This window comes from Macaca thibetana, chromosome 1 (genome assembly GCF_024542745.1).
Source record: "Macaca thibetana thibetana isolate TM-01 chromosome 1, ASM2454274v1, whole genome shotgun sequence".
Lineage (NCBI taxonomy): Eukaryota > Metazoa > Chordata > Mammalia > Primates > Cercopithecidae > Macaca > Macaca thibetana.
In genome coordinates this window covers 53627604-53652078 of record NC_065578.1, presented here as the reverse complement: position 1 = coordinate 53652078, position 24475 = coordinate 53627604, and the positions used below count along the sequence as shown (strand labels likewise).

At 50.6% G+C, this 24475-nt stretch overlaps 1 protein-coding gene across 4 annotated transcripts in view; it reads left to right on the top strand.

Moving 5' to 3' along the window:
• Positions 1 to 3540: 3540 nt before the first annotated feature.
• The window catches only part of SSBP3 (single stranded DNA binding protein 3), a 180760-nt gene continuing 159825 nt past the window's right edge, over positions 3541 to 24475 (top strand). For 2 of the 4 annotated variants that reach the window (XM_050803302.1, XM_050803291.1), the window contains exons 1-4: positions 3541 to 3983; positions 4995 to 5067; positions 5287 to 5348; positions 7961 to 8045. In XM_050803302.1, coding sequence (XP_050659259.1) covers positions 3928 to 3983; positions 4995 to 5067; positions 5287 to 5348; positions 7961 to 8045 — 276 coding nt within the window. In that variant the 5' untranslated portion in view covers positions 3541 to 3927. The remainder of the gene's footprint in view (positions 3984 to 4994; positions 5068 to 5286; positions 5349 to 7960; positions 8046 to 24475) is intronic. The other 2 variants (XM_050803319.1, XM_050803312.1) reach the window with 1 other exon arrangement.

Genomic DNA, 24475 nt, shown 5'->3' with positions numbered 1-24475 from the left:
GCCCAGGCTGGATCTGAGAAGTGTTAGTAGGAGTCTGTCACCGGAGGGGGCTTTGGGCGGGGACTTCACTACAGTGTAAGCTCCACGGGGTAAGGATTTGTGTTCCGTTTATGACCCAAGGCCTACAACAGTGTGTGGTACATAGTAGGTGTTCAATAAGCAGGTGGTAAAAGAAAGAAAGAAAAAAGGAAGTGAGGGAGGCAAGAGAAAGATAGGGGAGAAAGAGACAGAGAGAATATGAGTCAGGGTGGATGTGTGAAATGGCATGGCCATTCTGGAAACTGAAAGTACAGAGTTCCAGGTGGCTGTAGCTTAGGAGGGTGGGGCTGAGCCGAGGGAGTGGCCTTATCTAACCCTATTGTTGGTGTTGTCCGTTCCTTATCTCTCCACGGGGCCCAGTACTTTGGGGCTGGGGTGAGTTTTCCGTCTCTCAGTCCCTGAGGGCTCCTGGTGCCTACACTGAGTGTTAATATACACACAGGTATTCAGCTTGTGCTGTGTGCTGGAGATACACAGATAACTCAAACTGAGAGCCTACCCTCCCAGTCTGGTGGGGGAGACAGACAGTAAACAAGTGGCTACAACAATGGGGAGAATGAATGGTGCAAGCAAAATGAGATAAGATTGGAGGGACAGAAGGACAGGTTTCGCTCCAGGAGTGAAAAGCAGGGAGGTTTTTGTGGAGGAGATGGCACCGGAGGGGATGTTAGCCTGAAAGGATGGCAGAAGAAGAGAACTGGGTGGGGCAGGAAGCATTCCAGGAAGAGAGACATCAGGCCCAAAGATGGGGCCTGGGGAGATCCAGAGGCGGAAGGTAGACTGGGGCCTTGAGTGCTGCTCATGGGTGTTTGGACTTGCTTCTGATCTGACCACATTTTGGATAATTGTGCCAGCAGCCACACACCTAGTTAGGGCTGCTGAGTGGTCCCACTTCCAGGGAACCCCTCAGCAATCTTCTAGCCAGCAGGGGTGAGGGGTGGCTAAGACTCTCCCTGCTCTCTCTGCCTGGACTCTCTCACCATCTCTTTTAGCTCCAACAAGGAATCTACCAACCAACGTGCAGCTTTGTTGTGTCAAGTTCCAGCAAAGGGCTGACCACAGAATGCCTGGCACAGGGTCTCTGAACACTACCCTTCTCTTCTTGTCACATGGGAAAGGAGGTGCTAGTCCTTCTGTCCTTTTTCCAGGGTGGTGGTAGGGAGAGAAAAATATAGAAGGGAAATCTTAACATTGTAGCACATCAGATTATCAAGAGATACTGAAGATCTTCTAACCTCCCTTTGCCATTTGACAGATGAAGCAACTGATGCTCAAATAGATATGCTTGTGTTGCAGCCATGAAGTTGGTAGAGGCATGGCCAATCTGGTAGAGTCCTGGGTCATAGTAGGGCCGGAGAAGGGCAGTGTCTTCTCTTTTTTTAGCCAGGACCAAACCGATACTCCTAATTTGTGGGCCTTGCAGACACAAGATGAGTCAGGCTTCTTGTGAGTCAGTCTGTTGACAAGCCATCCCTGGCCATTCCTAGCCCATTCAAAATAGATGGAAGTCCAGGGGAAGGGTATGAGCAGGCCAATTTAATTAGTGTGGGCTCTAAGGTACCTTAAGTTAGCCCTACTGAATTTAAACTGCCTAGGGGAAAAAATAACTGTAATTATTTCCTTCTCTCCTCTATCCTTGTATTCCAACTCCCAACCTCCATGCTTCCCTCATTCACAAAACAACCTTTAAAATAGGGACTAGCACAGAGACACCCATAAACTAGGTCTCAGCGTTCCTTTTTTCTGCCCCCTTCCCCTGTGAGCGCTGGGTCCTGGAAGGGAGCAGAGTGAGTCCGGAAGTGTCCGCAGGGCCTGGCTGTATTCTAATTTAAGGAGGTTGTTACATTGAGTAGAATATTATTCCAAAAATGCACCCAGAGTCTCCTTCCTGAACCAACGCAGATCCTTTAGCTGCGGGGCATTTCTTTTAAAAGCCCCTTTTCTCTCTTCTACAGATCAAAATAAGCAAACTTTAATGGTAGGGAATTATTGTTTATTTTGTTGAAATCTAGTTCTGAGTTTTCCTACTTGAAACGTGTTTTCCCCAGGACACTGACCTATCCTTTAATTGTTTGGTGCGAGGCATGTTAGGGGGAGGGGCGTTACTTGTTTATTGGAACAGCGCAGTTAAAAAAAAAAAAAAAAAAAAATCAACCTAGGCTAACAGTTTCAAGGCTCCCCTAAAGATGTATCCAAACAGGCAGCCAATCAGCGCTTACACAGCTTTTTCTGCTTGACTCTTTTAAAGAGACAGTGCCGACAGTGTTTTATCCCATTTAAAGAGATCCGCTCTCTAAAAACAGTCTGAAAATGGGGGAGCCTTCCCCTATTTCGCCGGTACCTGGTCTTAAGAGTCTCTAATGAGGGGCACGCAGTGTGTCTTCTGGGTTCTCGGCGTGGGCAGAAAGGAGTCAGCAGCAAATAGCTGGGTCACTCTGCCAGCCCCCCTCAATTTCCCATTGTACACCTGGGTCACTGACAATGGAAGCTTCCCCTCCCCCTACGCCTGACTCTCGTCCCCTACTCCCCAATTTAGCTCCATTTATTTGAAGTTTGCACATTTCTGTGGCGCGCATTCCGCGTCGCAGGCCGCCCAGGTGACGCCCCCCCCATCCCCGAGTGGCACCCTTTCCCGTGGAGAAGCCGAAGGGCTAACTTGCCAGGACTGGCAAACCTTGGAAATTTGGGAGAAATCACTCTCGTTCCTCTTAGTTGAAGTCCCCTGTCCCCAACCCCCCCAGCTCCCCAAAGCACGCCAAAGGCCATTTTCGCGCGGCTCCACTTTGGGGTTTTCCAAAGTATTTTAATGATCTAGTAAAGGAGCAGCCGCGCGCCTCGGCGCCGGCTCGAGCCGCGCCGCTCTCAGCGTGGAGCCCCGGGCCCGGCGCTCGGAAGCTAGACTGGGCGAGAGTGAGGCCCGGGGGCGGGGCGGGCTGGGGGCCGGGCTGGAGTCTGGGGAGGGGCTCGGGGTCGGAGCCTAGGGGGAGGACTACCGAGAGGGAAGGGCGAGATAAGGGCTGGGCTGGCGCGGGCCGCGGCGGGGGGGAGGTGAGGAGCAGATAAGGGAGACGGACGTGGCAGGAGGGAGAGAGCGGCGACCGCTTGGGGGTCTGCGCCCCCTCCCACCGGACGCTGCCGCAGCGCCCCCCTAACCCCCAGTGGTCCACGCCGCGGGGAGCGCCAGTCAGATCCCCCTCCTCGCTGGGGCGAGGAGACCAGGGTGCCCCCAGCCCGATCCACGTCGTCCCCCGCCCCGGCGACAGAAAAGAGAGGCTCGCGCCCCCGGACGCCCCCAGTTCGCTCGCAGGAGCAGGCAGCGGCTCCGCGGAGGCGGCCGCAGCGGGGACTGCCGCGGCCGGCGCTGTCAGGGCGTCCCTCCCGGCCGGCCCGGGCCCGCCCCCGCGTGCGCCGATTGGTCGACGCGGCCATCCATCACGGGACGTTGCCGCCCGCCTCGCTCCCTCGCCCGGGTAGCCACGTTCGGTTGAGCTCCAAGTAGACCAGCGGCGGCGGCGGCGGCGGCGGCGGCAGCGGTGTTGGAGGCGCAGAGGGCGGCGCAGGCGGAGCCGGGAGGGCGCGCGAGCGAGCGGAGAGCGGGCGGCCGTGCGGGCGGCGGCGGCGGCACTCCAGGCCGAGCCGGCGCGGGAGGAGTTCCAGGGCGATGGGGCCGCGGCCGGGGCTGACGCTTTGACAGCTGGAAAGAGCGCGGAGCCAGCGCCTGGGGGGGAGGGAGGGGAGCGCGGCGAGGAGAGCGCCAGCGAGCGAGAGAGCGAGCGAGCGCCGGGGAGGGGGCCGGGAGCGAGGGGCAGCTCGGGAGAGCCGGAGCGGTAGCGGCGGCGGCGGCGGCGGCGGCGGCGGCGAGGCTTGGCGCCCTCTTCCCTGCAAACCATGTTTGCCAAAGGCAAAGGCTCGGCGGTGCCCTCGGACGGGCAGGCTCGGGAAAAGTAAGCCCTATTTTGCAAGTGGCGGCCGCGCCGCCGCCGGGCTGCGGGCGGGCGGTGGGAGGCAGGTGGGCGGGCGGGGGCCGGGGGCTGCTGCGCCCTCTGGCCCCCGGGTCCAGGCGCCGCCTGCCTGGCCCCTTCCCCGAGGCCGGGGCGGGCGGCGTGGGAGAACCCATTGTTGGGAGCCGGCGGAGGTTGGGAGATCTGGGAAGGGGCGGCGGGGGGAGCCGCCGGAGGAGGTACTTGGTGGCCGTGGCGCGGGCCGGGCGCGGGGCCCCGCGGTGAGTGGTGGGCGAGGTCCCGCCAGCGAGCCTGGACGCTCGCTCCAGCCGGGCGCTCGCCGCGGTGGCCGCACTTTGCCCACCGGGCGCGGGCAGGGGGCGCGTGGCTTCTGCAGCCCCGAAGCCTCCTTTTGTCCGCCGGCGGCGTGAGGAGTGCGTGCCGGGGGCTTTGTTCGGCCGGGAGCGCTCTCCCTTCCCTGCCCTCGTATTCGTCACTGGGTCCGCGTCCTCGGACGCTGGGCTAGGCAGCGACGGTGGCGCCGGCTTGGCCCCAGACTTGGGGCACAGTTGTTTGGGGGGAGGTGACGAGGGTGGTGCTTTGCTGCCCTCTCTAGAGCGCGCCAAGCACCCGGAGTCCAGGGCTGAGTCTCCCTGGACCTCCGAAGCCGGGGAGAGCGTAGCGAGGACTGGGTCGGGAAAGGCAAGGTGGCTGTGGGGTCGAGTGGCTTGCGAGTTTGAGGAACCTAGGTGGGTTTGTCCCCGACGCGACTTGGAAGTTCAAGTTTGGGGCTGCTCTCCATCCCTCACTGCTTGAGGTAACGCGTTCCCCGGTCCCCACCCCCTAACTGTTCGCACCTGGCGGCCCTGTTTGGGGTTAGCTAGCTGCTTACCTCTGGTCGGGGCCACAATGGGACGGCGTAGACAGGGCTCAAAGCCTGCTGGCAAGGTCCTGGAGAGCGCCGGTGGGATCTGACTCCTTCCCCTCTCTCTTTGCTCCCTGCCCACTTTCCAGGTTAGCTTTATACGTCTACGAATATTTACTGCACGTAGGAGCACAGAAATCTGCACAGACCTTCTTATCGGAGGTGAGTGGGACTCCCCCCAGCATCCAATTTCTTGACACCCCCCTCCCCACTATTCTTAGAGCCTTTGTTTTCAGGAGCAGCCACTGTGGCCACCATTTTGAATTTTTATCACCTTTTGGCATTTATTGTTAGTTGGTCTTCCCAGCCTTTTGGCTCTAGGAAGCCCCCAGCCCACCCCGTGTCTACTCCTCTAAGCTGCCTCCGCTCTTACCTTTCCAGATTCGATGGGAAAAAAACATCACGTTGGGAGAACCGCCTGGGTTTTTGCACTCGTGGTGGTGGTAAGTTTGTGTGATAGTTTTGCATGTGTGTTTGTTTTGTTCTGAGCCCTGGGTCCAAGTGAACAAAGAAGGGAGGCCTGGAGCAGGCCCTCCACCCTGTGGCCCTCCGCGTTGCACAGAGCGGGGCACCTCGAGGCACTCCGGCCCAGCTGGCCAAGGAGGAAAAGGGCAGAAGAGGATGCTACCTGAAGTTTTGGGGGAAAGACGACAAAATAATCTGTGATGTTGGGGTAGAAACTCCTTACTTTTACATCTCACTCTGGGGCTCTAGGCAAGGGTTTGAAAAAACATTGGAGGATTTTTGTCAATTCTGCATGTTGCTTTAATTAGAGGAGTGGGGGTGGGGCGGCGTGGAGGGGATACCAGGTCTGTTTTACAACTAGCTTGTCCGTTCCTTTTTCTCCTCGGAGCTTACAACCTTAAGATAGGACATCTACGGGGCTTTTTCCAGGCACCCTGAGAAAAAGCAAGAAAGGGCTGCCACTTCCTTTAAAGATACTGATTCAGACTGACTGGTCCTTCCTTTCCTCTGGGAGCTCCCCGCCCCCCTCCCCCACTAAAACCACAAAGTGTTGTTTTAGGCAGAACCTTAACTGGTCAGAGTCGACCTCACAGTGTCTGTAGTTAGGGGCTCCCACTCTCTGTGACTCTCTTACCAGGTCTCTGTGTCCTTTGGGTGTGGGGCCACCGCAGGTTTGGTCTCTGTTGGGTATACGACAGCCAAGAGGGAGCTTAGGGTCAGCCGGACCCAGTTGCCCTAAGTGTATGACCCCGGTGTTTTGTGCCACTGACTGGTGGAGTCTTTAACATCCTTTTGAAACAGAAAAGAAAGCAGAGTGGCTTTTGATACTTTGATGGAGTTCAGCAAAACGGTGTGTCCTGTCTCATGTCTGTTGGCATCTTAGCGGGTTTACCTGCCAGCTCAGGTTACTGTTCTAAGTCTTAGAACAGCAGGAGGATGAAGTGTCTGTTCTAACTTGTGCAGAGAAAATGAGTTTTTAATTACTTCTGCCAACCTCGGAACTGCAGGTCTTGGAGGCATTAGTGTGGCGGAAGGATTCCACCTGTAGGAGTGGGTGATAGGTTTTCTGTGGCTGTTTTTGGAGGGAGTGTGTGGATGGGGTTGGCAGCTCTGATCGGCTTGGATCTTGTAGAAAGTTAGGCTTATGATTGAAGGTTACTTAGGCTTATGAGTGAAGGCGCTGGGGAATTTGTAGTGTTGGAAACCTTTAACGTGTGGAGGAGGTAGTCAGATGTGTACAGTTCCAGAAGACAGAAAGAAATGTTCTCTAGCCCCTCTCTGCAGCTAGTAGAAGTCCCTGATTTTCCTGTTATATCCAGGAGCTCCTGAAACTTCTCCATTCTTATCTCAGGCACAGGAACGTAGAGTCTGTTGTGTGAGGCCCGGGCGATGGTGGCTTATGAGTGGCTGTGGTCCTGTTTGGTAGAAGTTGGTTCCTGCGATTTGACACTGAGCAAAATGACCCAAGGAGGAAGCAGTGGAGCTTGTCTGGTGAGGGGCAGGCTGCATTATTCACACACCTTGAGTGAGATGCTTGTCTGATGACTTGCAGAGCTGCCTGTTTGTGACGAGGACAAGAGCATTGGACCAGGAGTCGGACTTTGGTTTTGGTGCCCACTTTACCCTTTAAGCTGGTTCTGTCCCTGGGCCTTGGGCTCCTGATCTGGAGAGTTCCTTAGGTCCCTTGTTAATAACAGTGACAACTCCGTCTTTGAATAGGGCTTTATTGGTTGACATAGGACTTGTATGTCTGTTCTCGTACAAAATGTTGGAGTGACCCTACAAAATCTTTAGTGGGGGATGAGGCAGGCATTTCTGGGCTTGCTTCCTTCTTCCCTTTGCTGACAGGTGCTTCTCTGAAGAGGGCCCTCTACTGCAATGTGAAAGGACCAGATACTTGGATGTCCATGACCTGTCTTTGCCTAACTGATTTGTGTTTTTTGGTGCGTGGAGGGAGGAGTGGTTCTTGCATAAGAATTCCTTGGGGGAGGGCTTGGGTGGGAGTGGGGGTGGGGTGGGAAGGGTGGAGGTGTGGGCTCTGGGATTAAGAACCTGTAAAATTTCCTTTATTGACAGAGTCTCTCCTAGATTGCTGGATGTATGAATCATAGTTATGTCCTGACTTTGGCACTTGAACCTTTTTTAGGATATGCAGCCATTTTGGTTTGGGTGGTGAAAAGAAAACAGATGAGACCAGTATGGATTCTCATCCACATTTGCGTTCGTCCTCCTAGGGCATCCATGAGTGGGTTCTACTAACCCCTTTGAGCTTCAGTTGCCCCCTGTGTAAAGTGGAGAGAAAATTGCCTACCTTACAGTCTATGGTAGACACAAGTAATATGGGTGTGAGGCATCGGGCACGCAGTAGGTATTTGATATATAAGAACTATTACTCCCATTACTAATGGCTGACTTGCCAGAAAAAGTTGGACGTGTTCTGTTTTTTAGGCTGTTTGCCCAGTGAGAGCTGATAAGGTGGGATTGAGCCTTTGGGAGACCTAGTACTGTTAGCGCCATGCATTGTGCACTTGCCGTTGTGTACACAAGTAATAATTAGTAATCTGACCTTATTGTATTTTCCTCCTTGCAGTGTATTTTGGGACCTTTACTGTGCCGCTCCTGAAAGGAGAGACACTTGTGAACATTCGAGTGAAGCAAAAGCCTTTCATGATTATGTGAGTAACACGTTTTTAATCTTAGCAATAATTATAGGGTTGGATAGCTCTAAGTTCTCTAGTACGAAAAGCAAATACACAGCCATTTGGCAGTGGTCTTTATTTTCTCCTTGCCTTTCTTTCTGTTCCCCTGCCCACCTCTCTGCAGCCCTCCCCATGGTACTCTTCTCCAGCAGTGTTCTGACTTGGGGAACGGTGTTTCATAATGTTGTGATTGTGAAAAATTGTGTAGCTATCTATGTGGAGAATTAAATGGTGTTGTACAGGACTCAGAACTATGTGAGACTTACGTTAAGAGTGGACAGTTAGCTGAGAGGGGACTAAGCCTCTTTAGTGTTGGTTTCAGAAGAAATTGTAACAAACGAAACCCAGTATGAAACTTGTGTTTTGGAGTTGAATGAGAATTTGGTGGAATGGAACTTTCTTGCTCTGCTTTCCAGAGAGGGATCTTTCAAATTATGGGGGGGGGGGTGTGTGTGTGTGTGTGTGTTTGGTGTGGGTGGGTTCATACTGTATCCACTAAGAAGATTTGTACTCTGAGATCATCAGCTAGTTCATAATCTTGTGGCCAAAATATTCTTGTGAAGATAGTTAACATCATCAGATTGTAGTTTTTTTTACCCTATTATTCACTTTCTACCTGGATGAGTTTCTTAAGATTTATGAAATTATTACGAGAGAGTTGTCTGCCATCTATTCATCTCCCATAGCAGTCCTGTTCAGGAAAAACAAACCAACCCAGGTTTCAAACCTGGATTGGAGTCACACATGAAGATCCGATGAAATAGGTTAGGACCCATCTTGGGGAGATGGAAGAGGATGTGTCTGAAGGTCTTCCATAGCCTCCATTCAGTTCTGCTTGCTGACACTATAGATGGTTAAGCATGTCCATATAGCAGGTGATCTAATTGGTCTTGCTCTTCTGCGTGCAGGGGGTAGGAATGGTCCTGGGAATCCGTGGGTCCTTGGGAGTTGGTTTCTTGAACGTCGTTAGGTCCCACCTGCTTGGGCCAGCCATCTGAGTTCCCTGTACGTGGAGGTTGAAATTGGCTGGGAGACCAGACCCATTTGGTTGTTTCACAAGTGGTCAAATCCCATGATCACCAATGTCTTCGTGGTGAAAATTTCTCCTGTAATATGAGGAGTAGAGACCCAGATGGTGGCCCACTGGTTTTGAGAATATTCAATGTGATGCAATTTTGTTGTGAATGAAAAGTTAATGCTCTTGGAAAGGAACACTGAGGAAATTGAGCAGTCCTTGTGCCCTCTTCAGGGCTGAAAAAGAGAAGCTGGTGAATGATATGTCTGGTCTGATAAACTTACGTAGTAGTGAAAGGGAGAGGTCACTGGTTCACTTATGATGTGGTTCTTCTGGGAAAATCCCATGGTGACGATAAGATTTCCTGAACTGGATGTTCAGGGAGGCTAAGAGGTACACAGCTGTATAAAAATAGTTGGTGAATTTGACCTTTCTACCTAGTAAAAATCTTGCATGTTTTTTTTCCTAAACTGTGAACAGCCAACACTGTTGCTAGTTTTTGACTACTATGCAAATAGTTTCATTTTAGAATCTGGGGTGGGTGGGTGTGTCTGTTTCATTCTCTTGATGTAGCATATCTATGCTATTTTTTGGCTGTACCTTTCAGAGAAGTTAGTGATTTAACTAAGTTTGGTGCTCTATAAACTTGAGACTCTTCGGCAACTTGTGGTGTAGTCTTCCATCTTGAAACAATATGGCGGCAGTGAAAGTTTGCACATGGGTTTGCTTTCAGTAATTTGCTAAGGAATGGCAGTAGAATTGTATAGAGATCACTGAGGTTGGCGTTGACATTTAGAAGATCCTACTAAGAGATGAGTTCACCCTCATTGAGGCCCACATTTCATACGTGTGGGGTGTAAAAACCTTTTTTCCTGAATTGGGCTCCACCTGGTATAATGTGGCCCGAGAGTCAGCATGTGGGAGGAGGGATGGAGTGATGAATGGGGATTATGAAGGAGTTAAGGGGTAGCATTGAGTTGGAGGGGTGACAGCTGAGAAGCAAGTGGAAAACTGAGAAAAACTTGAGAAAATTAGGAAAAGGAACCCACTTTTCTCTTTGTCTTTCTCAAGTCTTCATCTAGTGTCTCCCTTCCTGTGACTACTGTCTAGTTAACCTTCATTCCTTCTTGGCTAAAATGATTGCAGTAGCTTCTTGCTGACTCCTTCCTCTTGCCTGGAGTGCATTCCTCTCTTACCCATTCAAATCCTATTCGTCTTTTAAGACCTCCTTCTTGGAGAACTTACGAGATAGTTTTCTGCATTCTGTGATCACCCCTTCATCTCCATATCTATAAAAACCACCTATACAAAGCCTCTGTTGGCAGCTTTCCATGTGCCAGATCACTCTGCTAACTGCTGTAAGTTCAGTCCCTCATATCCTGCCAGAGACCCGATGAGAGAAGGCTTGTTGTTCACTCCATTTTGCAGATGAGGCAGCTGAGGCACACAGCGGTTAATTCCCGCCTGGGAAGTGGTAGTTAGAATGCACACCCATGGAGTCATGACTGACTCTGGAATGGGTGTTTCTAAGCCCACCAGGCTTGGCCCTGCAGGCCCATGGCAAGTAGCATTTGTTCGCACTATTCCACCTAACTTCTCACTTAGGGTTGTCTTTCTGGCAACAGCCTATTCATTTTTTCCGTGGTTGAGACCGTGAACTGTTCATCTCTGTAGCTCCCACAGTACCTTCCATGTAGCAGGCACATGTTCTGATTGTATGAAGGAGTTCAGGTAACGGTAAGAATGAGTAAGTCGCTTGGGGTCAGTGAGCGTTGGATGGTGTTCTTGTAGAGACTTAACTGTTGCGGGTGCTCTTGAACAAGGTGATTTTAAAGTTAGTTAACTAGTTGCCTTAACTGATTTTTAGAAAATCGAGTGTGAGTAAGTGTTTGTTGACTGCCCTTCTGTTTTCTATCAAGGAGATCCAAAGATTCTTAGGGTCTGGGGAGTTTGTGCAGCCCAGATACCATACCTGTCTTCAGTGGGTAGGAAGTGCTTACAGGGCAATAGGAGCATTGGAGAACTCAAGTCTGGAGTGGACTTTTCTGATAAATTGGTTTGCATTAAATCAGAAGAGGTCCCCGGGCCGTGGGAGGAGGGTTAGGGTCCCATTGTAATTTCCTTGCTGTTACCCTCAGGCCAGAGCAGTGCATCTCAGAGTGTTGACAAAAGCCCATGGGATCCCACTGGGGCATCTCTTTGGGTTCTCTTAGACACTGTTGTCTGGGTCCTGACCTTTTGTAGAGTGGACACTTCCAGCTGCATGAGCGTCTCTTACTATGCGCCCAGTGGTGTCCTGGCCACCTTCTCTGCTTTGACCTTCTCCAAGGTGGACCTGCAGGGAAGTGTCTTTGGTGCCTTCTCAAACAAAAAGCAATCCTTTTCCCCCTGTGTGGTAGCTAATTTTGTGTTTTCCTTTCAGTGTCAAGAAATGAGTGGCATTTGAAAGGCCAAGAAATGAGTGGCCTTTGAGCTAAAGAGACTAGAGAATAGCGATGGATTCTTACACCACACATACTTGCTGTACTTTTTTATAACACGTTTTCATTCGTGTGGTTGTGGTTGGGCTTTGCAGCTGCCTTGTTGGTTGGGTTTCGTTATAAAATCTCACTCCTGTTTTACAGATGAGGAAACTGAACCCCAGAGTTTAGGTGGCTTGTCCAAGGGCAGGCAGCCAGGTGTTGGCAGAGCTGAGACTAGAAATCCTCCATCTTTCTAGTTTTACCTCACAGCTTTTATTGACACTTACTTGATAGAGAATCCCTGCAAAACAGAGGGGAGGTATTTGCAGTTGACCTGAAGCATATCTGGCACCAGGTATGCTGGTTGGTGCCCCCCCACATGTTCACTGAAGACACGAACTTAACAGAATTTGAACGGAGCCTCTGCAAGGTGAATTGCGGAGTCACTGGCAGAGGTGAGACCTGAACTCTGGGAAGCGGGTTTGCTGTGGTGCAGTGGCTTTTACCTTTTGGCAGGGAAAATGTGGTAAAAGCTGTGGACAGTATTTCCAGAAAGCCCTCATAGAGGGGACTTGTGCATGGTTTCGGGAGGTTCAGGGACAGCTGCTCCAACCCCAGGCCCCTCTATGATTCTCGGTGAAGAACTTTGGGAGTGAAATGGACATGGAGTTCCATGACCTTGATGAATTTTCCTTGCTTGCCTCAGTTTCCTTCCTCTGTAGACCTGAGTTCCCTTTCATCTTGACTGTTTTTTTTTTTTTTTTTTTTTTTGAGACGGAGTCTCGCTCTGTCTCCCAGGCTGGAGTGCAGTGGCGCGATCTCCACTCACTGCAAGCTCCGCCTCCTGGGTTCACGCCATTCTCCTGCCTCAGCCTCCCGTGTGGCTGGGACTACAGGTGCCCGCCACCGCGCCCGGCTAATTTTTGTATTTTTTTAGTAGAGACGGGGTTTCACTGTGTTAGTCAGGATGGTCTCGATCTCCTGACCTCGTGATCCGCCCATCTCGGCCTCCCAAAGTGCTGGGATTACAGGCGTGAGCCACCGCGCCCGGCCTCATCTTGACTGTTTTGTGTTCTACCTCAGTGAGGCTGGCTTCCTGGCCCTGTGCTCCCACCCCAGCAAGACTCTGCTGACTCCTTCCTCAGCAGAGGGGAGACTGCCTTGAGGAGGGTTGGTTAAAGCAAGAAAGTACCCCAGAGTCGTGGGCGTGGGCTGGCGCTGAGGTATTTGTGGCTGTGTGGCAGGGGTCCAGCATCCTTGGTGGGTTTGAAATAGCAAAGTGATATTTGAGAGGGCTCTCCTTGGATGTGCTGAGCTGAGGTTCCTGCCAGGCAGGGAGTGTCCATGCCTGCCAGAACCCTTTAGGGGGAGGGGGATGAGAGGGTGGCAGTGCAGGCTGGAATAGGTGGAGAAGGCTTGCAGCTGGGCTTCAAGGAGCTGGGGGAGTGTGCTGCCCCGTGATAAGCCAGGCTAGCTATCTGCCCAGAGGTCCTGGCAAGTTCACGGTGTTGCCTTTGGCTCTGACCCTTGGCACCCTTGTGTGGCAGATTAAAAATACAAAACATACACACTTTTTTTTCCCTCTCCCCCATTCCCCTTGGAGCGGAGGCTTTGGGTTGCGGCCCCTCTTTAGGCTCCCGCCCCGTTTTCTGCAATTCCTCTTAACCCCAGAGGCTGCCAGACTCCTCCATCGGTATCTAATTAAACATTAAATGAGAAACTGGAATTGCATTTTGCCAGAACCCGAGTAATGCAGCCACCTTAATGGGTTTCAAGTGGCGGCAAGACCCCAAATTGCAAATCCTTGCCCTTTATTTCAAGGCAGGAGGTGGGGCGGGGGGAGTGGTGGGGACCCAAACAAAGTTTTTGGCAGTGGTCACTTCATTTGAACTCCCAGACCAGCAGTGTGCACCAATCTTTCGCATAATGCCATCTTTGTTAGCTAAGCATTTGCAAACTTGGACTGAGAGTTAGCTCTGTGCCAGCCAGCACTCAGAGGGAGCTGGGAGACACCCAGCTCTCCTCACAGTTCCTTAGGTCGTCTGAATTTTGTGAGGGAGGCAGGTTCTCAAGTGGAGAACCTCAGGTCAAGGGTGCCTCCTTCCCTTGGCTTCCCTGCCTCTTTCTGTATGAGACTGTGTGTGTTTACGCCTTAACAGGGAGAAGTGGCAGGGAGGTGTGTGTGCTTGGGGGTCTGTCAGCCAAGATAACAGAAATGTTACACTAGCTGTAGCCTTTATAATAGTGTCTGAGGGTTTAGAGTATTTAGAAAAATTAATCTTTTTTAGCTTGGTAATAATTCTGACCATGGTACAAGTGCATTAGACGATTCACATAAACTTCTTTAATACATGTTGCTGGGAGCTTACAGCAAATAGACAATCATGATTGTTTTTTTTGATTCACTGGGGTAATGTTTTTTTTTTCTTCCCCGCTCTTGTTGCCCAGGCTGGAGTGCAATGGTGCGATCTCAGCTCACTGCAACCTCTGCCTCCCGGGTTCAAGTGATTCTCCTGCCTCAGCCTCCTGAGTAGCTGGGATTACAGGCATGTGCCACCACACCCAGCTAATTTTTTGTATTTTTAGTAGAGACAGGGTTTCGCCATCTTGGCCAGGCTGGTCTCGAACTCCTAACGTTGTAATCTGACTGCCTCAGCCTCCCTAAGTGCTGGGATTACAGGCGTGAGCCACCGCGCCTGGCTGGTAATGGGGTTTTTGTAGCCTTGGCAAGATGAGTTTTAGCAGTGTTTCTCTCTGTGTTCTGCATTTCTTTTCCTGGGTTTTGAATCCTCTGGATTTTAAAGGGTTTGGGTTCTGACTGGTGGCTTAGACTCCCATGTGAATTCTAGTTTCCACTCTGTCATTTCCTGGCTGGAAATCGTCAGGGATCCTCACTTCCTGGCCGGGATCCTCAGTTTTCCCATCTGTAGCATGGAGGAATGGTGATTCCTTTGCATAGTGGTTGTGAGAGTTAAGTAATATAGTACAGTCATCCCTCAGTATCCAGGGAGAATTGATTCTAACCCCCCCACTGCCCGTCCCTGCTGTCATGTGTCACCCCCGCACCCTCTCAAGGGGCAGAGCTGGCGGTCCTGTCACAGACTGGTACTGATAAATGCTCCCCTGAGATGTCTGTGTCCCTTATCTGTATTGGGCAGAATGGTCCTCTCCCACTCCCGCGTGTGGCCACTGCATGGCTTAAGTGGTAAGGCCCAGAGGGCATGAAGCTTGGCATCAGCAGGAATCTAGATTTGCATTTCAGCTTCGCGTCCTTGATAGCTGTGGGGGCCTTCATTTCTCAAGGTCCATCTCTTTACTGTAAAATAGGCTCAAGGGTTGTCCTGGCGCAGCCCACCATGGGGATGGCTGTGAGAGAGGCTTGGAAAGCTGTCCAGGGAAAGTTGGTTGTGCTGTGAAATCCTGTGTCTTTGTTAACAGGGATGAAATGAGGGGTCTTGGACTGTTCTCTTTGGTAGGTATCCTGCCCTGGCAGGTGCTCAGACTGTCCCTGATTTTTTTTTGTTTTATGAGGGAATTTTCCCCTTTTATTGTATGTGGGAATCCCCTTTGTGGGATTCCCACATATAATAAAAAAAGGAGTCTTAAGGAGACAGTGAGATTGAGAAGGGAAGTGCCAGCCATGGCAGGGAAGCTGGTTCTGACCACATTGGCTTCTTTTTCTTTTGACTTCCTGGGGTGATCCTGAGGCCTTGATCAGGCGGCTGTCAGACCAGGAGAATAAGACACTACCATGTTTTGAGGTTACCAAGCTCCTACTATGCTCACTGTCTAGTTGAAGAGACAGATGCAGTCCAGGATGTGATGTGGGCTTAAAAAGAATTGTGGGGAATGATCTTGTTTTTCTTTCTTTCTTTTTTTTTTTTTTTGAGACGGAGTCTCGCTGTGTCTCCCAGGCTGGAGTGCAGTGGCGTGATCTCGGCTCACTGCAAGCTCCGCCTCCCGGGTTCACGCCATTCTCCCGCCTCAGCCTCCCAAGTAGCTGAGACTACAGGCGCCCGCCACCACACCCGGCTAGTTTTTTGTATTTTTAGTAGAGACGGGGTTTCACCATGTTAGCCAGGATAGTCTCGATCTCCTGACCTCGTGATCCACCCGCCTCGGCCTCCCAAAGTGCTGGGATTACAGGCTTGAGCCACCGCGCCCGGCCTCTTTTTTTTTTTTTTTTGAGACGGAGTCTTGCTCTGTCGCCCAGGCTGGAGTGCAGTGGCGCGATCTCCACTCACTGCAAGCTCTGCCTGCTGGGTTCACGCCATTCTCCTGCCTCAGCCTCCCATGTAGCTGGGACTACAGGTGCCCGCCACCGCGCCCGGCTAATTTTTTTTGTATTTTTAGTAGAGACGGGGTTTCACCGTGTTAGCCAGGATGGTCTCGATCTCCTGATCTCGTGATCCGCCCGTCTCGGCCTCCCAAAGTGCTGGGATTACAGGCGTGAGCCACCGCGCCCGGCCATGATCTTGTTTTTCTAAGAGACCAAGATACAGAGTCAATATGGAGTTGGGGGCGCGGTGCGGGGAGGTAAACAGTCCCACCCCTGTGTTGTAGTGAAATATACATTTATCGTAGATAAAAATAGCGGGATTGCAGGTGATGGAACTGGAGGTCACCTAGTGTTGTTTCAAGTAGCTAAAGAAACATGCCCAGAGGGAAAAGTGCCCTGCGTGAAGTTACCAGTAGAACTCAAACCTGCAAGCCTCATCAGGAGTCCAGGATGCTTTCTTTCCTTTGCCTTGTTGCAGTTACAAGCTGTGCAAACATGGGCACCTTAAGTAACCTCTGAGCCTCAACTTCCTCCGGTGGAAAATGGGGTTAATAAAGTATACCAGGCCGGGCGCCGTGGCTCACGCCTGTAATCCCAACACTTTGGGAGGCCGAGGCAGGCGAATCACTTGAGGTCAGAAATTAGAGACCAGCGTGGCCAACCAACATGATGAAACCCTGTCTTTACTAAGAATAGAAAAATTAGCTGGACGTGGTGGTGGGTGCCTGTAGTCCCAGCTACTCTGGAGGCTGAAGCAGGAGAATAGTGTGAACCCAGGAGGTGGAGGTTGCAGTGAGCCGAGGTTGCATCACTGTACTCCAGCCTAGGTGATACAGCAAGACTCAGTCTCAAAAAAATAAAAAAATAAAGTATACCTTTATAAGGTCATAAAGATTAAGTTTACACACATACACACCATATATAGTAGTGCCTAGCACAGGGTAAGTTCTGCATAAATGTGTGCTGTCATTTTTCTTTTTTTAAATTTATTTTTGATGTTTTGTAGAGACGTGGTCTTGCTTGTTGCCTAGGCTGGTCTTGAATTTCTGGCTTCAAGGGATCCTACTGTCAGGGCCTCTCAAAGTGCTGGGATTATAGGCGTGAGCCACTACACCCGGCCTGTGCTGTCGTTTTTCTTACCTCACCTCCGGCCTGCTCTGAGTCCTGGCTTCCTGATGGGCAGTGTTCTCAGTGACTGATAACAAGGGGCCAGCAGAATGACCTTGGGGTGAGAGGCGTGTGCCTGTGAAGTGTGAACCATCATGGGCTGGTTCCCCTGTTGATCAGCTCTCTGGATCCCTGGGTTTCAGGTAACCCCCGAGGGATTGTGGTGGCAAGTCACATATGTTCTCCCCGCCCCAGTGATTGGAGGAGCAAGTCACATATGCAGCTTCCAAGCCAGCCGGGGTGCTTGTGAGGATGAGAAGAGAGTAGACGCTCAGATGCTCCTGGCCTGAAGTTGTCCCATCACTGTCCATTTTCTCCTCTCCCAGTGACTTCTCATTTTCTAGGAATCTGGAACAGGCACTTTCCCCAGCCACTTTGGCCTCTTCCCCATGATTCCTGCTTGGTACCGTACCACCTGAGAGGGTTTTTTCCTCGCCTGCCGACTATTCCTTCTGTAGAGCTGATGCTAGCCTGGAATGTGGCTGCCTCTACCAGGCCTGCCAGGACGACACCTATGGGAAGACATCCCTCTTCTGTTTTTTTCCCCAGGAACTAACTCTGTAACTCTCTTAGTCATTTGTTACCAGCTGCCTGGAAGGAGAGTTATTTCAGTTAAGGTTGTGTCTCTTCCCTTCCCCTTTCTGGAATGAAAGCTCCTTGAGGGGAAGAACTTCTTGCCCTTTCTGCTACCCCATTCCTGGTGCCTGTTGCAGGTCTTGAAAGCATTCTGAGGTCGGTGAGCAAGGCTCTGAGCCTTGAGAAGTGAGAAGGATTTGATTCCTGCCCAGGCATCAAGTGTGTTAAGTACATGTTTTAATGAAGATGGACAAGGGGCACATGGTGAAGCATTGTTTTGTAAACTGTGAGCTGTGACCCATTAGTCCATCATGAAACCAACTTAGTGGGTCATGACTGGTAATTATCAAAAGAGAAACAACCGTATTACACAGAGTAAACACAAGTATTGTTTCCGGAAATGTCTGTTTTCAGTGTTTTACGTGTGCATATAAAAGTAAGTGTGCCCTGGGTTTGTGTTGTAGAATTTGCCTTATTTTGGGGCTCAACGCAAAGTCAGAAGGCCACTTGCCCAGAGAGAGCTGAGACTGAATCTTAGTTCCTACAAGTTAAGTGACTTGTGTCAAGCGACAAGCAATTGCTGAGCCTCAGTTTCCAGATCTGTACTAGAAGGAAATGATCCATCCCTTAGAGAGTTCTCGGGGAATTGTTCCCCCACCACCTCTTGTGCTTTCAGAGTGGTGCCTGGCAGGCACCTGGTATCTTTGTCTCTGTGGTTTGCTGCCATAGTCTTAGTGCATTGAATGCACAGAAAGTCTCAACAGATGCTTATTGAAGGCAGAGTAAGCAACAGCTCCCGTTGGAGGGGGCGGGACTGTGGCCTGGACCCCTCTGGAGTGGGCGCGGGAGGAGAGGGCCTGGGAGTGCAGGGACACTCTTCTTCATCGCTGAGTCCACGTGGCTCTCTAGGCAGAGCTGGAGAAGTTTGCAGCCTTTCCCTGCTGGCTGGCTGTGGGGCGGCTCCTCCTGCCTGTCTGTGATTGAGGTGGGGGGGTCCCTTGCCCCCTGTGGAGCTTGTGTCTGAACAGGGCTCAGGCAGTAGCGGTGGTGAGCATAGGTCGTAAGGCATCCTGTCTGACCCAGGTTGACCCAGCCTCCCAAATTCCCTGTCCCCTCCTGGTGACAGCTGTTTGCACAGCTTCTAGGGCAGGTTTTGTGTCCCCTGCTCTTTGTGTTTGGGTGAAGCGCCTGACATTTCACTTCTGTTTCACAGTCCTCTGACCTTAAGAAGCACGACTGCTCCCTGGGGCCGCTGCCTGAGGTTTTCCTCTGATCCTTCTTTCCCAGTCACAAAAGGCTGTTTGAGAGAGGAGGCAGTTGGGGGGAGCAGGCCTCTCCCACATTCTAGGATACGGCTGCAGTGCTTTGAGCTTTGAGAGGGGCAGAGCGTAGCTTTACAGACTGGATGGAAATAGCAGATGGTTGGTGGGTAGTTATTGCCCGGCGCCCGCTGCCTGCAGGTCTTTGTCATTAGATGCAGTGTTGTGGACCATACATGGGATTTGGACTTGGATGACCAAAGTACAAGATCTGATTCTTTCAGATGGCCTTGGGTAAGTTGTCTGGTATCTGCAAAATGATAGGAAACAGTGGCCAGCTTTTTTCTGCCCCTCCAGCTTTTTGGAAGTTGGGTGAGAGCTCGTGAAAATGCTTTGTGAGTTGTAGTCCCCTTTGAGAAGGCTGTTTCAGATGTGCAAGAAGAAGGAGACACTCAGTTTCCAGATGGGGACACTGAGGCTAGAGCAGGCTGGTGACACAGCAAGCCTGGGGCCACCACTGACTTGAGAAAACCTCCACCTAAGAGACTGGCGCTCGTGTCTGTGTCTGTGCCATCCTTTAGGAATTTTGCAGCTTTCTTTGGGAGAGGCCGAGAGCTTCCTGTGGCTTTGGCCATCCGGCTGGTGCTGAGGGGGCAGACGGCCCAGTGGGCAGGCCTGGTGCCGGGCGTGTGCGCGCTGCCGGTCTTTGCTTGCCGGCTTTTAGAAGGCTTCCAGTAGAAAATGTTATCCTCTCTCTGGAGGCTCTTCCTCTTGGCAGCGCCACCCGCCTGCTGGCCAGATCCCGCTCGGAGCCCGCTTGTGTTACGGGCGGCGGCCCTGGCCCGCAGCTCCAGGCAAGGCTCTCCACGATCTCCGCGCTGGTGAGCCGCTTCAAAAGGGGATTTTACAGCATGACAGGGAATTTCAGCCACCACGTTATCTCCGAATTGGCCAATTGATGGTTTCAGCAGAGCATTTCAGCATCGGGGAAGCCAATACAATTTGAGTTAGTTGTGATGGCTGCCACTTTAAATACCGCAGTGAATTTCTGTCAGCGAGCTAATGCGTGGAATAGGGAATTGCAGAAAACTTGATCACCAGAGTGCTTCAGTCGATTCTGACCCCAAGCTACAGAAAATGAACTTAAATCTAGTTGACTGTCGCCACATACTTTCTTTGGTGTTACTTTGCTGGCAGCCTCTTCTTCAGAGGGAGCTGGACGAGAAAAGACTAGGAGGAAATCAGGATGTTTGCCTCTGGTCCCCGGGATTTTAGAGAGTGACAAGTCTTCATGGGAGGTTAACCATTGGTAGTTGGGGTGGTGAATTCTTGGTGAGGGATGAGTTTCTAAATGACAGCATTATGGCTTAGTAATAATGAATTTTCTATTTAACAAAGCAAACCGGTGCTTATGGAGCACTTACTATGTGTTCCGACCCTTAAAAGGCATTCTTCGTTATTTCCCTGTTGGGTAGTATAGAGGACAGGCATTCCTCCTGTTTCATGACAGAAGAACTGATGACAATAGCAAACAATTATTGGGTACTAACTGTATGCCAGGCACTGTTGTAAGTGCTTTAGGTTTTGTCTGTTGTCATACTCAAAACGGCCCTGTGGGTTAAGTTCTGTTATTCCTATTTTGTAGAGAAGGAAATGGAGGCACTTAGAGGGATTCAGCCATGGGCAAGGTAGACTTAATAGGTTAGTCTTCTTAATAAAAAAAAAAAAAAAAAAAAAAAATTTTTTTTTTTTTGAAACAGGGTCTCTCTGTGTTGCCCAGGCTGGAGTGCAGTGGCATGATCTCAGCTCACTGCAGCCTCAACCTCCCCAGGCTCAGGTGATTCTCCCACCTCAGCCTTCTCAAGTAACTGGGACTATAGACATGTGCCACCATGCCCGGCTAATTTTTCTATTTTTTTTTCTTTTGGTAGAGGCAGGGTTTGCCATGTTGCCCAGGCTGGTCTCAAACTCCTGGCTTCAAGTGATCCTCCTGCCTCGGCCTCCCAAAGTGCTGGGATTACAGGTGTGAGCCACTGTGCCTGGTCCAGATTTGGCATCTTTTCTGTCTCGTTAATTGACGACCTCCTGCCCAGCCTGGGGTGGTTTGATGCTGAGACTGGCAGGACCAGGTGGGTCCTGAGGGAGATGAGCCAGCTGAAGCCTGGCCTGGGCTCGTAGGGTTCCTGACTGGTGCGGTGCTTCTCTGTGGGTAGAGGGATTGGGCTGGTTTATTAATGACCTCATCCAGGAAGAAAACATCTTGGCTTTGGGACCTATGTAACAAAGAAAAGGTTTGCTCTCTCTCCTCTCTCTTCACTGAAAAGACCCCCTTTTATTAAATCTCCTACCACCTCCTGTGGACTCCACACTTGAAAATATTTTATTTACAAAGAGATTGCATGCATCGAGTCACCATTAATTTTAATGAAGAAATGTGGAAAATGAGAACTATATAGCTGCTGATGAGACTTTCTCATCACCTCAGAGGAACCAACGTGAGCACACCAGGTTGGTAGAACAGAATTCTAGTCAACAGAAACACATTGGAAATTTTAGTTCCATGTCAATTGAGGCAGACCCGATTCTTCTAGAACTTAATATTAGCAATGGCTCAAGAGCCCCCAGTAAAGTTTTCCAGGGACCTGGTTAGAATCCTTAGGCAGGACCCACCTAGCAGTGGTGCCTTCTCGCTTTGTCCTGGCTTGGCCAGGGTTGACCTCTGTAGAGGGGCATCCCTCATGTTTCCCTCAGGACTGAGGAAGGTTAGAATGCAGTGTTCTCTCCGGAGATGGCGGAGCCCTCTGTAGGTCATCCACCCCTGCTCTCCTGGCTGTGCAAGCAAGGCTTCTCTGTTAGGGCAGTGCAGCTTGGAGGGTAGACACACTGGGGGTTTAAGAGCCTGCATGGACAGCTCCCATCTGCAGAGCCTCCTCTCCCTACAGATATCCCAAGGCAGGGGTCCCATATTCCCTGCGGTTCTGAGCTGGCATTACCTGTAGGAGATGGATCACTGGACAACAAGTCCAGAAATTATCCTTTTCCACCAAGCTTTCCCACTTAATAGCTTGGTAACTTTTGACAGATTATTGTCTGCGTTCTTTCCTAATTTGTAGCATGGGGACAGTGAGGGATACAACAACAGTTTCTGAAACTGCAGTAACCACCATTTACTGCATTTACCCCAGGCCAGGCACTGTATGTGGGCATGACATTTAATCCCTGTAACACTCTACAAGGTAGGGGCTGTTATGACCCCATTTCTTGGATGAGGAAGCCAGGGCTCAGAGAAGTGAAGGCATGAGCCCATTGTTATGAAGTCATTAGATAGTAGAGCTGGAATTTGAACCCAGGACCCCACTCTACCTTTGAGCTATGCTGCTACTTTGACAAACTTTTGCATGACTTTGGGAGATGGGGACCTTGAGGAAAAATGCACTTTGAAAGAATTGGATCATTTCAGTAGAAACCTGTAAACGTGTGTCTTAAAAAAAAAATGTCAGTGACAGTTTGCTTCTCGGTGAGATGAATGCAGATAAACCTATTTTGACTGTTAACTTATTTTGTTGCTTAAAAGCCAGTGACATGTAGCGTTGAATTTATTTTTCTTCACAACATTTAAGTGTTTGCCACTTCTTGAGTGACGTGTGTGAATTTGGGAATTGCCTGTACTTTGGGAATGGAGGCCGCTGCTTGTACGTAAGGCTTTTGCCTTAAGAGGGACTTTTGGGAAGGCTTGTTCTGGCTCAGGGCCTCGCTGAGAAGTGACTTGAGTGCAGCAAGGGTACCTGTGTCTGAGGATATTGATGGAGCCGAAGCTCGCTCTGAAGTTGGGGTCACGGTGCAGAGCCGATCGCAGGAGTCTTTGTGACTGGAAGCCTAAATATTTATTCTGTTCTGTCCCTAATGAAAACAAATTGTCAACAGTTGTTCAGTAACTGACTAAATTAAAATCTGTAATTAGTCAATTAGATTAAAGAGTTGGCACAACCTGATTGTATCATGCTGGTTAGGTTATTAAGAGAAAGGGTGTGATTTTTAATTACTGAATGCTAATTTTGACAGTTTCAAATAGAAACAGACGTGTTTTTCCCCCCTTTCCCTAATTCTGAATGGTTTGGAAAGTAAAGACACTCAATGTGTAAATGATGTGTTTTTGAAGGAAAATAATCCGAGAAGGCCCTTCTGTAGAGTAGGAGGAATTTCAGCAAAGAACCCACGTTGGATTTAGTTGAAAGGGTTAGTTGGAAATCCTTCCTTTCTTGAAGAGGCATGGCTTGGTTTTTGGCAGCTCCGTTTTTGCTGTCAATGAGAGGTTGGATTTCAGCTTTAAGCGGTCGAATTATTGAGTTCTTTTTGAGGGTCTCCCTGATTCTCTCAACTTCAGGCTTTTTTCTGGCCAGTGCCCTGGAAACTATAAGCAATAGTAAATGATCCGGGGAGGAATCCCCTGTGAAGGAAGCCCAGTGGGCTCTTTGGGACACCAGCACGTGTGAGTAATCATACCCAGTGTTGTATCAAGTGTCTTCTCATACACCGGCATCTCAGGAAGATGGACGGATGGAACGGACCTTCTTACTTCATAGAATAAGTTTTGCCGACTGCCAGAGGAAAGCTGAGAGCTGGAGAATGAGGTGCCCTGTTGTGGAGGGTCAGGGGGAGAATGTACTGGGGGCAGGTGCTGACAGGCGGAAGAAGGGACTCATGTTAAGTAATAGCTGGGGATGACAGGAGAGAGGCCTCTTGCTTGGAAGGAAGATGGGATCAGAAAGTAGGGCCAGTTCAGCTGGGTGAGGTGGTGTGCACCTATAGTCCAGCTACTTGGGAGGCAGAGGCAGGAGGACTGCTTGAGCCCAGGAATTGGAGGCTGCAGTGAGCTATGATCATGCTCATGACAACATAGTGAAACTCCGTCTCTTAAAACAAAAAAAAAAAGTAGGATCAGTTTATGGATTATGGATTGAAGCCAGCCAGGTAATTTAGCATGGTTCGGGTAGATGGGTTTGAAGATGGAGTAGGTCCTTCTTCCTGCTTTGTTTTTCTGGTGAACGCTATGTCATTGCTTCCCCCTGTTTCCCCTGCTGACACTGGAATACGGGATATGAGCAACCTTGAAACTGGGGGTGAGAACACCTGAGATGCTTCCAGCCAAGGGCCCCAGTACAGTGTGGATCCCCTCATTGGCCAGAGGGGACCATCCCATCTCCCCATCCTCCCCAGCTCCTGGGAGTTTATGATGTGGGCAGCTCTGTAAGATGCTGTGCCCATGGGGCATTTTATCTGAAGGATGAAATTTATCTGAAGGATGTCAATCCTAAGAATAGGCTCATGGGCCACTGCAAGAAGGCCACCCAGCCCTTGCTTTTCCTTGCACAAAGGAAACCCCTCCTCCTGTGGGGAGCGAGGGGTTGAAGCTGTAACCCCAGGCCCCTGACTGCCCACTGGACAGCAGCATCCCTGTCTTGAGGGAGAGCCATCCTAAACATCTGTGCCTCTAGGACTGCACTGAACCATGCCGCATGTTACGCACAGTCTCTACTTTCTGGATGGTTTTCTTGTGGGCTGAGTCTTCCATGATACTTTTTGAAGCATCAGTTAAAATGGGCTTTAGCTTTCAAGATGCAATATTTAAAGCTGTGGATGATCCAGAA